The sequence below is a fragment of the Chamaea fasciata genome, unplaced genomic scaffold (genome assembly GCF_029207755.1).
Source record: "Chamaea fasciata isolate MVZ Bird 193981 ecotype frontalis unplaced genomic scaffold, bChaFas1.0.hap1 SCAF_1, whole genome shotgun sequence".
Classification (NCBI taxonomy): domain Eukaryota; kingdom Metazoa; phylum Chordata; class Aves; order Passeriformes; family Sylviidae; genus Chamaea; species Chamaea fasciata.
The window spans coordinates 121269708-121288805 of record NW_027094086.1 but is presented as its reverse complement, the minus strand read 5'-3'; the positions used below and the strand labels follow the sequence as shown (position 1 = coordinate 121288805).

The window sequence follows — 19098 nt, the reverse complement described above, 5'->3', positions numbered from 1 at the left end:
AATGCCTTCGAAACCTGACATTTCAACTGGGAATGTAGCTGATTGAATAACAACAAAAAAAGCAACAATCACATGAGGACGCTGCAGTCATATGATTTTTTTGCACAGTCAGTCACAGCTTTGACTTCGATTTATGCTCCCCCTTGTTTCTGTCAGATAATGAGGGCTTAGTTTAAACAAGCCTGTACCCCTAAGGCTATTGCTGTCACCCTGCTCCTTGGCTGGCACTAGGAGGGAGGGTTAACTCCAGCCAGGAGGATGCTGAAGCATGGATTCTACATATGCAAGATCCACAGGACTGGACATCAGAGCCTGCATTACTGAGAGAAATGCTGGCTAGGGTGCTCTGGGTAATGGTAGTAACTTAGTTAATAGAAAACACTGGAAAAATAGAATAAACTACCAAAAAACCCCACCATAGTCAGAGTTCTAAAATCCCTTTCCATTGGGCAATGTCTTCATTCTGCTGACCGTAACTTGGAATTATGGACTTCCACCTGCCCTGCCCAAAATAAAAATGGTCTGCTGTTGCCCAGATAACTGGTTTCTGGCTAGCCAGTGTCACACTTACAAGTGCTATTCTTTAGGACCACTGAAACTACTACTCAGTTCTCTCCTGAGGACTGTACTTGGCTCTATGCCTTACCATCTTACCAAAGCTTGTCCTTTGCTGCAAACAACAGCAAGAAACTTCACAAGCCTGCCAGAGCTTCAATGAAAATCGTCTGCTGCACTGCCTGTAGAAGAACACTTAGGCTGGGGAAGCACATTGAACCCGAATTTGAACCACTAGGTGCAGTGTTTGCCAATCCACACTGCTCCTCTGGAGCCACTGGTTACATACGTAATTTTTAGACTGGGCAGCAAAGTCTATTTTTTGTTTATCGCCACAATCCACAAAGTTTATACAATCGATTGTCTGTGTGTGGATCACGGCAACTTGGGAGCTAGATATTGAGTGGCCATCACCACACGGGGGCTCTGATGGCACCTCTAGCCATGGTTGGATTGGACAGGCATGTACCCACGAAATGTTTAAATAACATTTTCCTGAACAATCAACTCTGATCAAGAGCCAAGTCGAGAGATGTGTTTGAATTGGCCATTCTCCACTTAGTTTAAGAGTTGTTGCCCAGCATATGGGGCGAGCCATGTGGTAAGCAGTGATGGGTTCATCAAATGCAGTGAGCTGTTGCAGTAACACTTGCAAATCAGGCTGGGGCAAGAGTTAATTTGGATTTCTGCAAATAAGTATTCCTAATTTAAAAACAAATTAAGTACAAAAATTGATCACAGCGCAAAACTAGTATAAAAATGCCCGTGGGGTGAATGGTGTGGCTCCAAACAGGTCTCTCAGAAATCCCAGGCAATGCTGAAAGCAAAGGGAATGAGTCATAAGCACATGAGCTGAAAGAAGCTGAAGACAAAATCATGCATCTCTGCTTAATTCCATCACATGATGAGTCCCGGGGCCCTTCATTTAATCGGAGAGCAGAGCGGCGGAGAAACTTCATTCTCCCCTCCCGGTGGGCACCGGAGGAGTTTCCGTGCGCAGGCTCCGGCCCCGCTGCTCCCCGGCAGGTGCTGCGCCGGCCCGGGGTCCCCGGAACCATGAGCGGCGTTCGCCACCCCCTCGCCCTGCTGCTCCTGGCCGAAGCCGTGCTCTGCGCTGCCGCCACACGTGAGTGCTGCCCTCGCCCCGCATCCCTGCCTCCTGCCTCGGGCGTCCCACGGCCCCGGCGGGCGCAGGAAAAGCGGCCGCTCCCAGCACCTGCGGTGGTTGCTGGAGCCGTGCCCTGCGAGCCGGTAGGCGACAGCCGGTTCCACGCCAGGGTGGCCTGGCTCTGGGTAGGAAAGCTGCCTGAGCTGGAGAAGTGTGCTGAGAACTGCTCAGTAATCTGTTCCCTCTGCTCCACAGGTACATGGAGCTGGCTGGAGCTAAACCTTGGCTCTTGGCAGCAAATTCTTAGCAATACTTCCCCGTTTCAGGCATGGCTAAAACGGCAGATGCAGAATGGACTTTGTGCAGTTGGCTTGGCTCAGCTGTGGCTGAGAGAGGCCAGGTCAGAAACCGTGCTCCCCACTGGGACGCTTGGACCTGTGGATCCCTAACCTCAAGGAGCCCAGTCAAGGAATTAGATCTGCAAGGCACAGTGGGGAGGGAGTGGGCTGATCTGCTTCTTTTGGGGCTCCCAATTTGACTCAAGTCCTAGGATGACTCCCCGAGCTCAGGGCTGGGAACATAGAAATAGGATTTTAAGCTCAAATTCCAGAATGCACAGTATGGAAATTGAAAACCTTAAAAGCTGAAGTCTATCTGAGCATTCATCCAGCCTTGTACCTGCCTCCAATAGAGATTAGTACTGGATGTATAACTGGGCAGGTCAGGACACTTTCCCAGCTTTTGATGATTTGTAGCATTTACAGAATTGCCTCTGTCAGATGCAGAATCATTATATTTTACAGTTTTTACTAGACTTATTCCATCTGTTCATGCATTTGGGTTTCATTGCAACACGTGTAAATTTTAGGGAGACAAAAAAAAATTTCACAGCTTAATTGTACCTTATGTGAAGAAGTACCTTTCATGTGCTTAGAACCTGTGGCCTGCTGGTTTCATTTGATTCCCCTTAACTTTTGTACCTCCAGCTTTTTCCTCCATGCTGTTCATGATTCTGTTTTTATATTCTCCTCTGTCACCTCTTCTCCAGGCGTCAAGACACAGTCTATTTAGCTGTTCCTCATATGGAAACAATTCTATCCCTTTGTAGCGTCCTTGCCACCTCTCTCTGTGTTTTTTCAGTTCTTTTATAGTGATTGAGCTGCAGAGAACAGAGCATACAGTACTCAAGACATGGCATTATAAAATACTGTAATGGTGTTCTCATCTTTGTTCTCTATCCAGCCTTTTCCTCGGTTTTCAACTACCAGCGAGTACTGCATTCAAAACTGTAAAGTTGCAAGGTCCCATTTCTGAGTTTAGAGCTAGTTTAGAGCCCCCCTTTCTCAAAGTAAGGTTACATTTAACTCTGTTGAATTTCATACAGTTTTATTCTTCAGTCATCAAGTTTCCTAGTCCTTCCCTCTATTACTTTAATGCACAGTCTTCAGCAGATTAAAGGACTTTGGTGTTTACCTGTTTTTTAGATTATGAACATTTTAAATTAATTTAACAATGGAGAAAACTGGGCACTTATTCATAACTCTTTTTTAATATCCTAACCAATAATTTGTTCATATGAAATCCTTCATTCTTATCCCACGGTAACTTAATTGCCTTACGTTCCTTTAGCAAGGGACCTCATCAAGTGCTGTCTGGAACTCAAGCAGACTGTAACAAGCAGGTCAGCCTTGTTCCCATGCTCTCTGTCTCCCTCGCAAAACTCAGAATATGTTTGTGAGCAATGCACTCCTTTTATGGCAAATCATATTAATGTACTGTACCTACTACTCTGTTCTTCACTGCTGTTCCTACCAGCTTCTCCAACTTGAGCCCCAAAGGGTTTTTTTAATCCTCTAAATCTTCCCTGGAAGTGTTTTTAAAAACTGTCATCACATTTGCCAATTTTTGTTTCTCAGTCACTGAAGCAGTTTTAAGCAAGATGTTACATGCTATGGTTAATAGCTCATTTATTTCACTCTTGAATAACTTCCATACTTGGGCCATCCTATCTAGACAACTCTGTCATTTTGTTGATTTGTTCTATAATTGGGTTTTTTTTGTGCCAACACTTCATTTTGAGAGATATTCTAGGTCATTGCAAAAAAATTTCTATAACAGAAACCCCCTATGTTCTTCCTCTGTGAATAAAACCACAAACCAATTGATCTGTTTGAGTTTTGTGCTACCCCTCTACCTTTCCTGAATGCTTCTTTTGCATCTACATCATCTTATGGCCCTATACTTCCTGGCAAGCTTTCCAATTTAGTTTGTATTTGGGGAAAAAATAATTAGTCATTTTTATGTTTTTGCAAGTTGTTCCTCAAATTCTTTTTTGTCCTCCTTTATTATGTTTCTATACATAACTTTAGAAAGTTTGTGTTACAGTCTGGTGCCATTCCATCAGCCTTTTTACTTCTAATACACTTTTATCTTCTTTAGCTGGGTCATCTTTCTGTTTCTGCTGTCCTAACATTGGCTCTCATTCTCTCTTTCATGACTAATACACTTTCACAGGAAATATTGAACTTGTCTTTGTTACATTTTTCACCAAAATGAAAGCCAGACTGAGAAAGAAGAAAGTCAATCAAACTATAAGATCTTTTCCCCTGTGATCACCTCACCAAAACTATTACAGGAATCTGTTCCTCGGAGCATAACATTACTCTGTCTATTTTGAACTGAATTGCTCTAATTTTGGTTATGACCAACATCTGTTCTTGAGTGGTTTTCATTGTTAAAAAAGAAATACATTAAAGCTTTTTGTTCCTTTAAATTCACCAACTGAAAGTCTTCAGTTCCATGTGTTAGAGAAACTAGTGCAGAAGTCCTTCCTCATTGGGAAAAAAAAAATCTTTTTCTTGTCTTGAAGCTTGTGAAACATTTTATAGTTGAGTGAAATAAACAAAGCACATCAGAGAGGCAAAGAAATACCTAAGCAGCTTGTGATTTATAAGCAGTGACAACAGCTATTACTGGACTAGGAAATTAATTCTAAATTCAAGGATTGTTAATGAAAACTCAAAATTAAAAGCATTTGAAAATGAAAAGTGCTACGGCTATTTTTGATAAATTGAACATTTGGGATAAAAACAATGACTGAAAAGTTTTGATCTGGCGGAATCACAACATTTTTATTCATTAAATAATTTTCAGATAAAATCAAGGAGAATGGGAAAGATAAATTAGAGAAATCATGTAGCCATTTACTTTTGAATGAGACATTAATTTAATAATACCTAAAGTGTAATTGAACTTGTAGGTGTAAGCTTTTGTGAAGTACTTTTATAGTTGCTAATCTGGTTTTTTTCCTGAGCAAAGTTTCTGAACAACAATATTACCAAACTCTTCTTCTGACCAAGACTCAAAACAATACAGCATGTGATACAGGTCATTAAGTAAATACCAGCCATAATGTTATGCTTGCACACATCAAAATATATTAAATCTGCAGGATGGACTTGATTCAAGTGATTTAAGTAAGACTGCAGGGAGTTCCTGTAGGGCAAAAGACTGTGGGAGATTGTGTCTCTGTGTGCAAAATCTGTTCTTTTTCCTCAAACTGTTCAGTCCTCAAGACTGGGGAAGAGAGCTACCAGCATCAGCTCAGAGTTGAGATGGGACTGGCCAAGGGATGTTCTTCCTACCCAGCAGAAATCTCACTGGGCAATAAAACACTGAGAGAAAGCAGCTCCTGCCTCTTCTTCTGAGCTGTTTCTCTGATTCTCTCTTGCAGTAAAATTAGGAGCCACCCACCTCTAAAGACGCTGCTTAAACTGGCTACACCTGCTCTGTGTCTCTTCCAAAGCTTGGAGAAATTCCAACACAACCGGTTAGGTTACAGCATACAGGGCAATTCTTCTCCTTCTTACAGGTCTCTGCATTTTCCCTGAAGTCATCCATACTCGGGTATAAATTTCAGTAGCATTCTGCATCAGCTGTACCTTTACAATAAAGCCATGGAAAGCAAAAATCCTAACACCCTTTATATTGTGACAGAATGGCACATGCAGCAGTTTCCTTACTTGATTAACATGGCAGAGCTCTCTAAAGCCTCCAGGCTTTCATGGAACTATGTCCATGAGCCCTCTTATTAACATATTTTTATGGCATCCTACAGTGGCCAACATGTTCCTACAGGTTACTTGGATATTCATGTTGCTTTCCACTATGTGTCCTTTGTGACAGAAAGAGGGATCCTAGAAGCCTGGGAAAAGTTTGAGCCCATCATTTGTAGTAATATGAGAAGAAAGAGGTTATTGAAGTTATTTAATATCTGAGCCATTTTAAAATAAAAGGCACGAAGCTAATATGTTATTGTTGTTATATTATAAACACATTGAATTTACTATTCAGCTCTAAATTTCCTTTTCTGGAAATACCAGCTTCTGTTATAATTGGTTCCACCCCACCCACCCAAACCACCAGCCAACTCACCAAAGGAGCTGCACTGGGTCAAAACTAATTCCTGGCACAACTTCCACTAGGGCACAACTCAAACACAGAATGAATTTATCCTGTTAGCCTTTTACTCGTAGATTTATTACCAGGCAAAGCAGTCAGAAATCAAGAAACCTCTGTGCAGAGAGCCTGACTGTTGCAGGGTTATGTAAATTCTTGCAAACCATTGCTCTGATATGGTCAAAACATTGTAAACATTTTTTATTCTTTGTCTGGGAAGTTTGCAATACTGCAAGTAGAAAAAAATGTCAGTCTGACAGTGGTGGAATTGTTTTTATGTTGATTATAAGTTGATGTAAATGTTTATAGCTTCAGTGATAAAATTCCATAATTTTCTACTGGTGTAAAGTTTTCTCCCAGTACATGATTGAAGTTCAGCACAAGAGTAATGTTTTTATAGAGTAATAGGGAAAATTGCATTACATTTACACTGATGTTTGGTTTAATCTCTAGGATTTCAAGACGTGTTGAGCCATGGAAGCACTTCTCCTGTCACATCCTACAAGAAGCTACAAGGCTGGTCTAGTGATCAAAATAAATGGAATGAAAAACTTTATCCTTTCTGGGAAGAAGGAAATCCCAGATGGAAGGACTGCTGGAAAGGTGATAGCACGTACACATTTCAAAGACACTTGAAAAACTGGCCAGAAAATCCACCACAGTGCAGAGTGCAGGTGCTATAGTGCATTTTCATAGGGGCAATAATCCACTGCTGCACAGAATGGCGAGTTAGAGATGATTTGGTTTGATACCATTCCCAGTGGGTTGTCTGAGGAAGCAGAACAGTGAGTTATTACATAAAATGCTTTCCCATTATGACTAATCTCAGACATTAATACTTATCAAGAAGTATTGATGGTCAGGGCTCCAGCACAATCCACTATGTGAAACATGCCCTGGAGGACAGGCAGCTTCACCTGCTACCTCAGCAGGGCATGTGGGCTTCAGATTGACAGCTTCAGCAAAGACCATGTCTATTGTCACCTGGTCTGAGCTGAGGGCCAATGACTATCCATGGGGAGAAACAAGAATTTTCTCCTTCGAAATATATTGACCCTCACAGGTAGAAAACTATATTCCTAGCTCTAGAAAGAAAATTATCAGCAGACCAGTAAGTGATCTGGGAGGGGTACACTGAGTCCCTCTGATGGTTTGAAGCTGGGGTTTTGATAAGAGTGCAAGTGACTTAGGAGCAGAAAGTCCTTAGAAATAGAGTAATCAATAAAGCATTTCTAATGTAAACAGCGCACAGTTGATGGTACCTTCTGCTCTGGTGCACCCTTTACTGCAGTGAAGACCAATTTTCTTTTCTACAGGTGGAAGGGTGACAGCCAAATTGGACAGTGACAGCCCAGCACTGGTTGGATCCAACGTGACCTTTGTTGTGACTCTCCAGTTTCCCAAGTGCCAGACAGAAGATAATGATGGCAACATAGTATACAGGAGAAACTGTACCCGGGGTAGGTAATGGCAATTTCCCTGCACCACACTCACATCTGCCTGGTGCTGCTGTGAGTGCGAAAGCATCACGGGCACACCCAATGAACAGCAGCTGTGCTGGATTTAACTGATAATTGGTAACTAATAACTGGTAACACTTACCTGTGCATGCCCAGCCTGTGCCACACCAGTTTCTTTCCTAAGAAGATCACTGTGGTATTTTTAGTGCTCTGCCCCACCGTATATACCCTGACCAGGTAATTTGAGACTGACTATCGTTATAAATTATGAACTTGCCTTCCCGAAACAGTCACATAATCTGACTTCCCAACAGAACTGTTACTGTTTTTCAGCTCAAGCACAATGTTGCACAGTCACACTGTTTCCTTTCAAAATTATAAAGCTGTCAATTTATAAAATTGAGGGTTTTTTTCCCAATTATGAATTGTAGAATTCAGTAACCATGTCTGCACAAAAGAGTAAATCTTGCACTTCCACATTTTAGGAATTAAAACCAACCAAACAAATAAATATTTTAAAAATCCAGCAATATTTTCCTCAGAAAATCACCCATTTTCATCTTATTTACAACTACATGGAGAAAAAAGCCTATCATAATGCCAGTGTTTTAAGTTGCTGGATCTAGAGCAACACATGCTGTTGTACCTTTCATCCTCTGAACTCATAAATGTTCAACAAATTTTTTTACTGATCAAAGTAATTTTCATTTCAAGGCATATCAGCAAATTTTTTGTCAGCCTAAATTCCAGTTAACTGTCTAATATTTTATTAGCACTTATATCCACATTCTACTTAATATCTGCTGTGCTGTTTGGGGGAGGAAACTTCCTATTTACTATTCAGAAAATGACAGAAATTCATGTCCAAGTTATTTAAAGGTGCCACAGAAAACTTTTCTGACAAAACAAATGAAGCCACTTCCTTACAGTGCTTTCACAGCCACTCTTTGTACTTAAAATTTTTAATTCTGCCTGCCAAATATTTAGGTAGCTCCGTTATCCTTGGTGAAACAGCAGCATCCTGTGCAGTTTTTGGGAAAGCACTTCTAAATTGTGTCTGGCCCATGAGACAGTAAAGTTTTTTTAAACTTCTTAATAAAATAGCATCAAGACAGAACCATTTTGTGTTTACATTAAAACCAAACAAAGCACAGCTTTGGAAGAAAAGAACAAATATCAGTCTAAAAACACCCCACTTCACCTATTGCTATAACCTGCGGTGCTTGCCTCCTGTTTCCTGACTGCACATTTCTCAGTTAACCAGAACATGTCCTTTTTCTGTCCTTAGATCCTCCAGCTTCCATGGATCAGCAAGTCTATGTCTACAACTGGACTGAATGGACTGACAACTGTGGCTGGGAAAACTGCACAAGCAACCACAGCCATAATGTATTCCCAGATGGACATCCTTTCCCTCATCACCCTGGCTGGAGGAGAAGGAACTTTGTCTACGTGTTCCACACTTTTGGTTAGTACTGCAACACGTGCCTTGGTTGGGGTGATGCTGCAAAGCTTATATTCTCTTTGTACACAACTCATTTGACAAGTATGTTTTACTAAAAGCGCTTTAAAAATGATTCCACACTCTTGAGTGGAAGTACTGAATTAATTCCCCACTTTTCCAGAGAGGCCATCAGGTGTTTGGTCTAGAAATCAGGGATTATTAGAAGATTCTCTTTAAACCTGCATTCTCAACACTACCACTGAAGAAAATTAATTTCCTTTCAGTAGTACTCAAGATCTTTTTCTAGGAAAACGGAGAGTCTGAGCAGGTCAGTCAGATGATTTATCGACAGTTCACTGCCACTTAAGACTTTTAGATTTAAGAGAGGACACAGTGCTGTGTATCACCAGTTTAACAGTGCAGCACTTCTTGTCTCTAGGGAGGTGAGAACTGCCACTGGCTGTGCTGCTGCTCTGGTCACAGATGCTGATTTTCAGTGTTTCCTGCTCCCGAGTATGTAACAGTTGGGCTACTGCTGCCATTGGCTACATACTAAATCTTAGTGCCTTCAGTTCCCCAGGCTAAATCAGTATTGTTGTCAGTATCAGTATGAGTAATAATATTTTAAATCTTATTCAGAGGTGATACTATTTCCCTAGCTCAGTCAGCTGTTAAAAAGACAAATAATCAAGTAGATAAAAATGGTTCTAGAGTGTGAAGCCAGAGGCACTGTATCTTCTGGCTACGCTGAAAGCAAACACAAGATCACTTAAATGCCTCACACTATCCACTACATAATCCTAATGACCTAACGTAATGTAACTGCTTTGGAAAGATGTAGATGTCTTGGCAATTTTTTCTTGGATTAGTGAAATTTGGGACATCTTTTTGAAAATTTTGAAAAAAACAGAATTTACATGAGTAAACACATTTTAAAAGTATCCAGTCCTTCGAAAACACCTGTCAGATTATTGGAAGACATTTCTAAACTATTAATTTTGATTTTGACAGTCTAAGATTCTCAGAGACTTTGCCTCTCATAAACCAACTTGTAGCGAAGCTGAGGGAGAAAATGTTAAGTTCATGGTTTGTTTCAGGTCAGTATTACCAAACAACGGGACGATCTTCAGCCAGATTTTCAGTCAACACAACAAACATCACTCTTGGCGAACACGGGATGGCAGTGTCCATTTACAGGAGAGGGCACTCAGGATTCGTTCCCATTGCGAAAGCAAAAACTGTCTACTCTGTAACAGGTGAGTGTTCTGGAATGTACTGCAATGAAATGCTGGGGGTATTTGGTGCTTAGCCGTTGAAAAAAAAATCAGCAGAAACATCATCTGGCATGAAAAGAAGACACTGCCTGAGAAAGGTTTTTAGCGTGAATGTAGAATCTCCGGTAAATTGCCTTGAGTAGTTAAAGTAACCTTTTCGTGTAGCTCACTAGTGATCCTTCTACTTTGTAATGGAAAGCGATTTACGAGAGATAATGCAATCTTCCACAGATGTCTGTGATTTCTCAGTTGTTCCCATATTTTTCTGGCTGTTTCCTACTGACATTCACTCCTCAGGTCATAAATCGAATTAAAGTAGAAACTATGTTAAAGACACCATGTTTAGACCTCACATTCTGGCTGTTGCTGTTCAGGGGCTTTGGAACTGTTTATTGTTTGCAGCCAGGTATCTCTGCTTCATTTATTTACCTCCTTTTTTCCCCCCTCCAGACAAAATTCCAGTATTTGTGAGTATGTCCCAAAAACATGACCGCAACATCTCAGACTCCATTTTCATTAAAGACTCACCAATTACATTTGATGTGAAGATCCATGATCCCAGCTACTATCTGAATAATTCTGCCATCTCCTACAAGTGGAACTTCGGAGATGGAAGTGGCTTATTTGTAGCCAGCGGTTCTAGTACATCTCACACCTACACTCTGCAAGGAAACTTCACTCTGAATTTAACTGTCCAAGCCATTATACCTGTACCTTGTAGGCCAGTAACACCCACTGCACCACCACCCACCCCAGCAGGTAAGCATTTATCAAATAGCACTGGCATTAGGAGCTATGTTAAACTCTATATTCCAAGGTTTTAAGTTAATATCTTTAGTAGTTTTACTGTCATCATGAAAGAGCTGCAAGCCTCTGGAAACCCTCTATAAAATTGGCTTAGAGACAGAATCAATAAGCATAAACTCTTCTAGGATTCTGTGGTAGGGATCGCTTACACATTTAACTCTTATGCATGCAGTTCTACCACCACATTTACAGCATACAAAGGTCTTCAGGTGAACATAAATATAAGTTTGTATCATCTCTGCCACACCTGGTCAGGAGATTTTAGCCTTGTCTACTCAGGGTCATCTTCTGAGGTAAGACGTAAATTTCAAGTGAGAAAAAGGAACTTTGGAATGCTCTTATAGCAAGCTCCTTTCTGGATTGCATTAACTTCCATCCAAAATTAAATGAGATGGGACCGAACTAGAAAAACCTAGTCATATTCAAAAATATGGGATTTCCACATGGCATTAACCCAGAACAGCTTTTCCACTTTAAATTTATTGACTAATGTATTTCAGAATATTTTTTATTATGTTCAGCATTGGTTTATCATCTCAGAGGGGTTTAAGGTTTGCAGAAGGCCTGCAGTTTCAGCAATAATACTACTACTGTGAAATTGTAAAAGTGGCTATATTTTTCAAATTTCATATTTTTAATATGTGCTCTTACCAAAATATGGAGTGAGAATGAAAAATGAAAGGAAAGACATAATTTTCACCACTTCCCCTCTTCATTTTTCCACTAGCTGTAATGTAGAGCAGTGGGAAAATACCAGCTTTTTAAAAAGCATCTTAAATGTTTTATTGGCCTTTGGATTTCTTATATAATTGATTTGGGGATTTTAAAGAAGTATTTAATTGTAATATACCTTGTAGTCTCCCTTTTATTTCACAGAGATGGGTGACTAGCCAGGAGGCTTTTGGAGTGAGGCTCCCCAGGCCGCTCCAGGGTTCTAAAGCTGGGCACATGTGTTTTCTTTAAGGTATTATTGCCATGACCTCATAACACAGATGCAGGCATGACTGCACAGCTGCAAACCAAAGCCACTGACAGCCCATGGAATGAAGGCAGTTGGAACATGTGGCTGCGTTCAGAATATCCTCAAGCAGAGTTTGTTCTAAAGTTGCAAATCTGTTTCTTCTCCCTCAAACAGTTACAACCGGGCCATCTTCTGATCCTGGCACTCCCACTGTCGAGTCAGTGGAGGATAATCCTGATGGAGGTTGCCATATTTACAGAAATGGATACTATGGAAGTAGTATTGATGTTGTAGGTAAGGATGTGGGTCAACACCTGAACAGAGGAATGGTGTTAACAATGGTAGAAATAATGTTTATTTAGACACATTTTTACAAATTACATGAGATCCACAAAAAGCTCCTTCTCACGGACATAGCTGAAAGTTTTAAGGATGAATGTACAGACATCTAACTGGCTGACTTTGGTTTCTGCCTGCACTCTGCCAGGGGCTAGCTGCAGAGGTTACGGCCCCTTGCTTTCAGACACATGGGGCTGGACCTTGGTCTGGATGCCTGCCAATGGCTGACCCCATGTGCTGGAGGGGATGTGCATTTTGTCACTCCTTTCTATATCTCCAGCTTCTGAACATGCCACAGCAGGAACGCATGGGCTGGGGAGGAGGTTTACATAGGGTTGAACTGACCTTTGAATGCAGAGAAATCTCATGTAGTGATTTAGCAAAATAAGGAAGTAAATAACAATAAAGAGGAAAAAAAAAAAAAAGGCAGACCAGAAAGGAGCAGCCTCACTGGAAAATTTCTCAGCTTTCAAAGCCTTCAAGAGGAGTGCTAAGGGAGGGAGGATATTATGGAAAACAGGACCTGAACTGAGCATCAGCCAAACACTTGAGGTTCAGTACACAGAGACTTCAAAGTTTGTCATGTATCCTACAGTTGATATGTGTTTCCTCTCCCAGAGGGAATCCTTGAGGTAAATATTATTCAGATGACAAGCATCCAGATGACAGAAAGTCAAGCTGAAAACTCACTGGTTGACTTTGTTGTTACCTGCCAAGGGAGGTAAGTGTGTGAATGAAGCTGTCAATCTTCCCTGTTTAAAACTAATTAGGTGCTGGAAGGCTCTATGCACTTAGATGCAGATGTATGAACAAAATTTGGGAACTGCAGTGTTTCTATTTCTTGATGGGAACTAAAGATAATGCAAGTCTCATTTTTAAACTATGCCAACAGAGGCTACTGCCAGGGACTTAGGATTCAGAGCAAACATCCAGTCTCAGTAAAAATAAGGAACTGATTGTGGGAAGAAACAATTTATAGTCTTCTGACCAAGACAGGATTTCAGCACTTACAGTAAAATGGGAAGCAGTTTACTGAAATTGTAAGGAAATCATTTCTTCTTGGCCATGAGTTTTTGACACTTGGAATAAATGGGTGAGTCCAAGTAACTTCTTGGATGCAAAAACGTTGGACTAATATTCCTAGGTCTTAGAAGGCTAGAGTTGAGAGGACTAAGAAATACAAGAAACACCATGGTAATATAACTGGAATACAATTAACCTCTCTTAAGAGACTGTTTTCTTTTCCTGCACATGATACTACTTAAAAGAATCTGCATTCCTTTCTTAAAGATGTGTATTAAAGGTAAAGGACTTTATAAGTTGATTTGAAGCAGGTAATCCTGTGATCACCATAAAATGTTAAATGACAAGCAAAACAAGCAGATAATTATACAGATTGTATACATGCATTCTATATAGAATCCACATGTGCATATATATACGTGTATAGATACACAAAAAATGCATATAGTATTAATAAAACATGCTTAAATCACTATAGTGGCACTGATTTCAACAGGCACCATCATACACTGGTGCACCAGTGCAATGTGTCTATGAACTGGGCTAAGAGGACTCCACAGATGCAATGTGCTCTCTCTTCCCTTGCCAGTCTCCCCACAGATGTCTGCACGGTAGTTTCTGACCCCACGTGCCAGGTGTCCAAGAGAGTGGTATGTGACCCCATCGTCGTCACGGACGAATGTTTACTCACCATCAGGAGAGCTTTTGAGGAACCTGGGACATACTGTATAAACATCACCCTGGGTGATGACACAAGTCAAGCCCTTGCCAGTGCCCTGATTTCTGTAAATGGAGGTGAGTCCAACAAAGAGCAGACATTGGTTGTTGGTGAAAAGCTTCTCCATGTGCTCATTTCCCTGCAGGGGGAAAGAGCACAGGAATACATAGGGGGGTTCTTATTGTGCCTGGAAGCCTCAGCTGAGACTGCACCAGCTTGTCTAAGAGTCCATGCAAAGATAAAAGTCCCTGGGGGACTTTTAGCTGTTAGACCTTGGTTTGACTTCTGTTTATGATCCAGTGAGCACAGTAATTATACAAACTATTCAGTATCACAGAATATGAACAGTTCTTTAGCCATAATGTAATTTTCAACAGAAAATCAAGTGGGGAACATGCTAGCCAGCCCACTCCACACATGGAGAGCAGAAACAGAGAGGAATTCAGCTCAGTTGAGACAGAACCAAAGTCTACAGCACAGCTGGCTGCCCTGGGCCCTCTTAACTGCCCATGGGCCTTGACATGGTTTCTATTTCTACATGAAGATAAGATGAATCATGTTCTGGAATGATCTGTGTAACATCCAGTGACTACAGAGTCTACCCAGGGTAATTGTTTCCGAAGATGAGCTTTACCTTTGGTTGGATAAGTATCACCGTGTCTATCTCATAGCTATCAAAGCAGTTTTTGACAGAACCAGCTATTAAACTCAGCCCCAGTCAGTAGTCTAAAAGATCGTGCTGCCTCTCAGCTCCCACTTCATTGCCCTCCTGACTTCCTATTACAGTGTCCTAGTGACTCTTCCAAACTCTCTAATTACTATCAGCCAAGCAACTGACCCTTTGCTGTAATTTTCCATAATATTTTGATGATTTTATTTAATCTAGGTGTAAGTTCATCTGTACTGAAATCAGTGCATTATGAATAAGGCACGATGCCTGATCTGTAAGTGCATTCTGGCTGCTAAAGGTGAGACTAAGCATGCAGAAGTGTTTTTCTCAAGTGTATTCACAGAGACTGTTTAGCCCAATAAGGCTGATCTGTCTAGGTTTCCTCCAGAGGGCAGAGCTGAGTTGCACTTTGGGGCTTCTGCTATAATCAAAGCAGAATTAGGATGTAAGAGAGGTTGCTGCTTTAAGTCACCTTCTGGATGAGCCCATCTAATTTTGTCAAACAGTTATCCTATAGTCAGTGTAAACATCTTCCCAACACAACAAATGGCAGGGATCAAATTAGCTTCACCTTGTGGGGTGCCAACAGGACCCTCCGTGCTGGAAGGGTAGCCACGTGTCTGAGGAACAGGGCTCATATGAGAAAACCGGCAAAGCACAGCTCACACTCTGGTGGAATCGAGAATTACGTGAATTGGGATGTGAAAGCACCACCTCCTGCCAGTCACTGACCTCCAGTGCTTAGCATATTAGAATTATTAACTGTGCTTCAATTCATACAGCAATAAGTAAAAATGGCATTTTCTTTGGAAAGTCTGTCTCGCTGTAAAATAGAGGCTAACTTTTAATCAATCTACTTTCTGAACTATAGGAGCATCATCTGGAACAACAGAAGGTGTCTTTATCTTCCTTGGCTTGTTGGCAGTGTTTGGTACCATTGGGGCATTTGTCCTTTACAAGTAAGTTGCCAGTTTCTATGATTAAAAACAGTTCGAAGAACTGTCAAAATATTATTTAAATTAACAAACTGGACAATTTAAATTTGCTTCAGCTACATTTTTGTTTCTCTACTATTGCAGCTCACAAATATTCTGGCAAATATTCAAGAAAATGTGATTACTGGTTTAGGCCACAAAACAATTGGAAAACATGCAGATGTTAAGGACTTTCAGAAAAAATTTACATTTTGTGCCCATTAGAGCAAACAGTAATACTAGCTGGCCTGGGAACTTCATGTAAGCAGAAAGCAAACTCATATTGCATAATGTGATTTATATATGCAGTGAAACCAAACAAATTCTTCATTAAATAACTGATGAATAAATTCTTTGGGGAAAAGTTTTAGGGAAAAACAACATGCAGGCCAGTAGTTAACAGAAGCACGTGTTGCTGCATTATTAGTTTGGAAGTTTCTAATGAGCCTTTGACACTGCATGAAGACTCCGGAGTCAAGCGTATGCTCACCCTTCCCAGTGAGTGGTCAGAAACACACATTTACATGGAGCAGCAGTACTCCAGCACTCCTTCTCCCTAACCAATTTCCTGCCACCACTACTGACCTAAACCTATAATGCTGCCAGGCATTAGATGGGATTGAACAGGGAAGGAGGAAAGACAATGCACGATGAACACATGATTAGTGCTTTTATGCACTGGTCACATGCTAAATGTGGACTCTCCTTTAAAAGCCTTTCAGCAACTAACTGTGCACATTCCTTGCAGGAGATACAAGCAATACAAGCCTATTGAGAGGAGCGCAGAACAAGCAGAGAAGCAGGAGGGATTTACTGCTTACTTCAGCACTTTCAAAGCCATTTTCTTCCCTAACAGCACTGAGAGAAATCCTCTGCTGAAGAGTAAACCAGGCATTGTATAATTTTTTTGTGTAACACTGACTATAAGATTAAGTACAGGACTTGTACCTGAACTGTACTTTAATGGAGCTTTCTTGCTGTTATAAAAAAACCCCAGGGAGTAAGGTGAAAGCACATATAGATGGGACAGTAACTTTTGGGGCTTGGTGCAATTAGCAACATTAAAGTAGTCCTTTGTAGAAAAACGAGGTAGTTTTAAGCACTTGCTGTTCTTGCTTGTGATGTAGGATACACTCTTCTGAATTACTAACACACCCCACCCCTACATCCTTATCTGGCTTTTCTTATCTCTAGGTTAACAACCCACAAAATTAATCACATCCATAATCCGGAAATGGGGAAAAAAAAAAGGTTAATTAAAAAAAAAAAAAAAAAAAAAAAAAAAGACAAAACCCCCCAACAACCAACTAACTTGTAAACACTTAGTTTTTATTGCTCCTTATTGCCTTAGAAGGATTCATGTCTTGCTGTAATGAGGGACACAGGGGGCAGGCACGTGTTATGTCTGTGGAATGAAACGTGCCATGGCCTATTCCCAGGCACTGGCACTGAACTGCTGCCACTGTGACACTGTTCAGGAGGTCCTAACACAGACTTGCCCCAGGCGGGCCAGCTCCCCACCAAGCAAACCCTAGATTCTGGGAACCACCAGAGGCACCCTCCCCCCCCCACTGTGAGTTTGGCAGCAGTCACCCTGTTTTTCAGGGTTCAATAGCATGGGTGCAGGTCATTAAATGCCAGTTGGCCTCAGGGCCAGAAAACAGGACTGGACACACTTAGCCTCCCACTGGACATGGCCACCAGTGCATGAGTCTCACTATAAACTAGACCACAGACACCTGGGCAACAAGATGAAGCCCATCAGCTTGGCTCTCCCTGTTCAAACTTTGAGTCTCATATAAAATTCTGAGTTGCAACTGCTGATGCTGCCTTTGCCCCCATTGCTTCCATTGGTCTTGAGACACTGGACTGGCACCACCGCTCCCAAGGGGGCAGATACGGTCCATGTCCAATGAAGGGTCAGCAGAACAAGGGATCTAGCAGGAAGAGGTAGCATTCAACTGCCTTTTCTTCTTCTCTTTTCATTTCTGTCTTTCGTGATGTAAAGAGACACTAATTTCTGCTTGCTCCTGCATCCCTCTGACCACTAAATGAAATAAATGAAAACCCCAAGATAAATAAAACACTCTGCTCCAGTTTCTGCTTTTCCATGATGCACCTTAGAAAATGTAAACTTAAGAAAAATCAATGTGCCTTCACTAGTTCACTCTAGCTGCAATTCTGTTTAAAGAACTCCTCGTTCTGAGGCCTTGCACAAGTGATCTGGCCTTGTGGCCACACATGCTCATCACTCAGCATCATGGCATTTCACAGTGTGAGACCAGCACAAACTGCTGAAGACTGGCTCACTGGATGATGAGAAAAGGAGAGCATCTTATTTGCAGAAAGGGAAGAGGTTGCTAAAAAGGTTCACGGAGATGAGCAAACAGACCAAAAATTCTTTATAGTTCATGTTTCATAAAACTCCTGCTGTTATTAGTAAAGGCTATAGCCAAAATGGAGGGTGGGAAAATGACCTTACACAATCCATTTCTAAACACTGAATTCTTTGAAGATCTGTATTTCAATATAATTAGCTTATTTACCATGTCATGAAACATCTCTGATACATACTGTTTTCTGTTCCTGTGGCAATATATAAACACACTTTCCTACTATTTTAGCAGATCTTATAATTTGTAATCTGAATCTAGTTTTCACTGCCCCTTCCCAGTGTGCACAGACTCAATGACTTAAGGATGTTGAGAAAAAAGCAGATTCCAACATACCTGTGAGATTAGTTCTTTAGCTCTAAAATTCAACAGCCTCTTTTCTTCTTCTGTTTCAAGGTTCTCCCATTATTTTAATTCTTTTGTGGCTATTTCAGTTGTATTATTAAAAGCAGTGTGTTTGCTATTGTTCCGTCTTCCTTATACGTAACAACCCATTGTCTAAGAACTAGCATCTCAAATTATTTTCTGACTTAAACAGGAAACACATTTTCTGCAAAAATTACTGTCTAAGTGTTATGTTCTCTGTTATCAGTCAGTCAGGACTGTAATTTGTATTTGTTGCTCTAGCTTGAGGCAGGACAGGGGTTTAGTGGAAAGCTTAAGATGACCTGTAATGAAGCATGAAAACATAAAATCTGTCACAGGTTAGGATCAGTGAAGATGCAGGCTACCACCTGGGCTACATGCAGAAAACATCTTGTTTCTGCAAAATGCTGAATCTTAGATGCTCAGAGACATCTTAAGCTTTTGCATAGAAAACAGCTTTCAGGCAATACATGACGATTTTTTTTCTACTTTAACCTAAGTATTAGGAATATCTTGCACTATCTCCCTTTAAGTGTCATGTCAGAATA

The 19098-nt window shown here is 41.0% G+C and overlaps 1 protein-coding gene across 1 annotated transcript; it reads left to right on the top strand.

The window, feature by feature from the left end:
- The first annotated feature begins 1431 nt into the window (after nucleotides 1-1431).
- On the top strand, nucleotides 1432-17164 carry GPNMB (glycoprotein nmb). The gene is made up of 11 exons (XM_066195756.1): nucleotides 1432-1681; nucleotides 6575-6724; nucleotides 7438-7581; nucleotides 8870-9049; nucleotides 10123-10281; nucleotides 10750-11058; nucleotides 12242-12361; nucleotides 13025-13127; nucleotides 14019-14224; nucleotides 15689-15776; nucleotides 16540-17164. The coding sequence occupies exons 1-11, from the start codon at nucleotides 1432-1434 to the stop codon at nucleotides 16691-16693; spliced, it is 1863 nt and encodes a 620-aa protein (XP_066051853.1). The 3' UTR covers nucleotides 16694-17164.
- Nucleotides 17165-19098: the final 1934 nt, after the last annotated feature.

Coding starts and splice junctions, on each gene's coding strand:
- GPNMB (XM_066195756.1), top strand. CDS start 1,432: ATGCATCTCTGCTTAATTCCATCACATGATGAGTCCCGGGGCCCTTCA. Junction 10,282..10,749: donor AACTGTCTACTCTGTAACAG/GTGAGTGTTCTG, acceptor TCCCCCCTCCAG/ACAAAATTCCAGTATTTGTG. Junction 15,777..16,539: donor GGGGCATTTGTCCTTTACAA/GTAAGTTGCCAG, acceptor CATTCCTTGCAG/GAGATACAAGCAATACAAGC.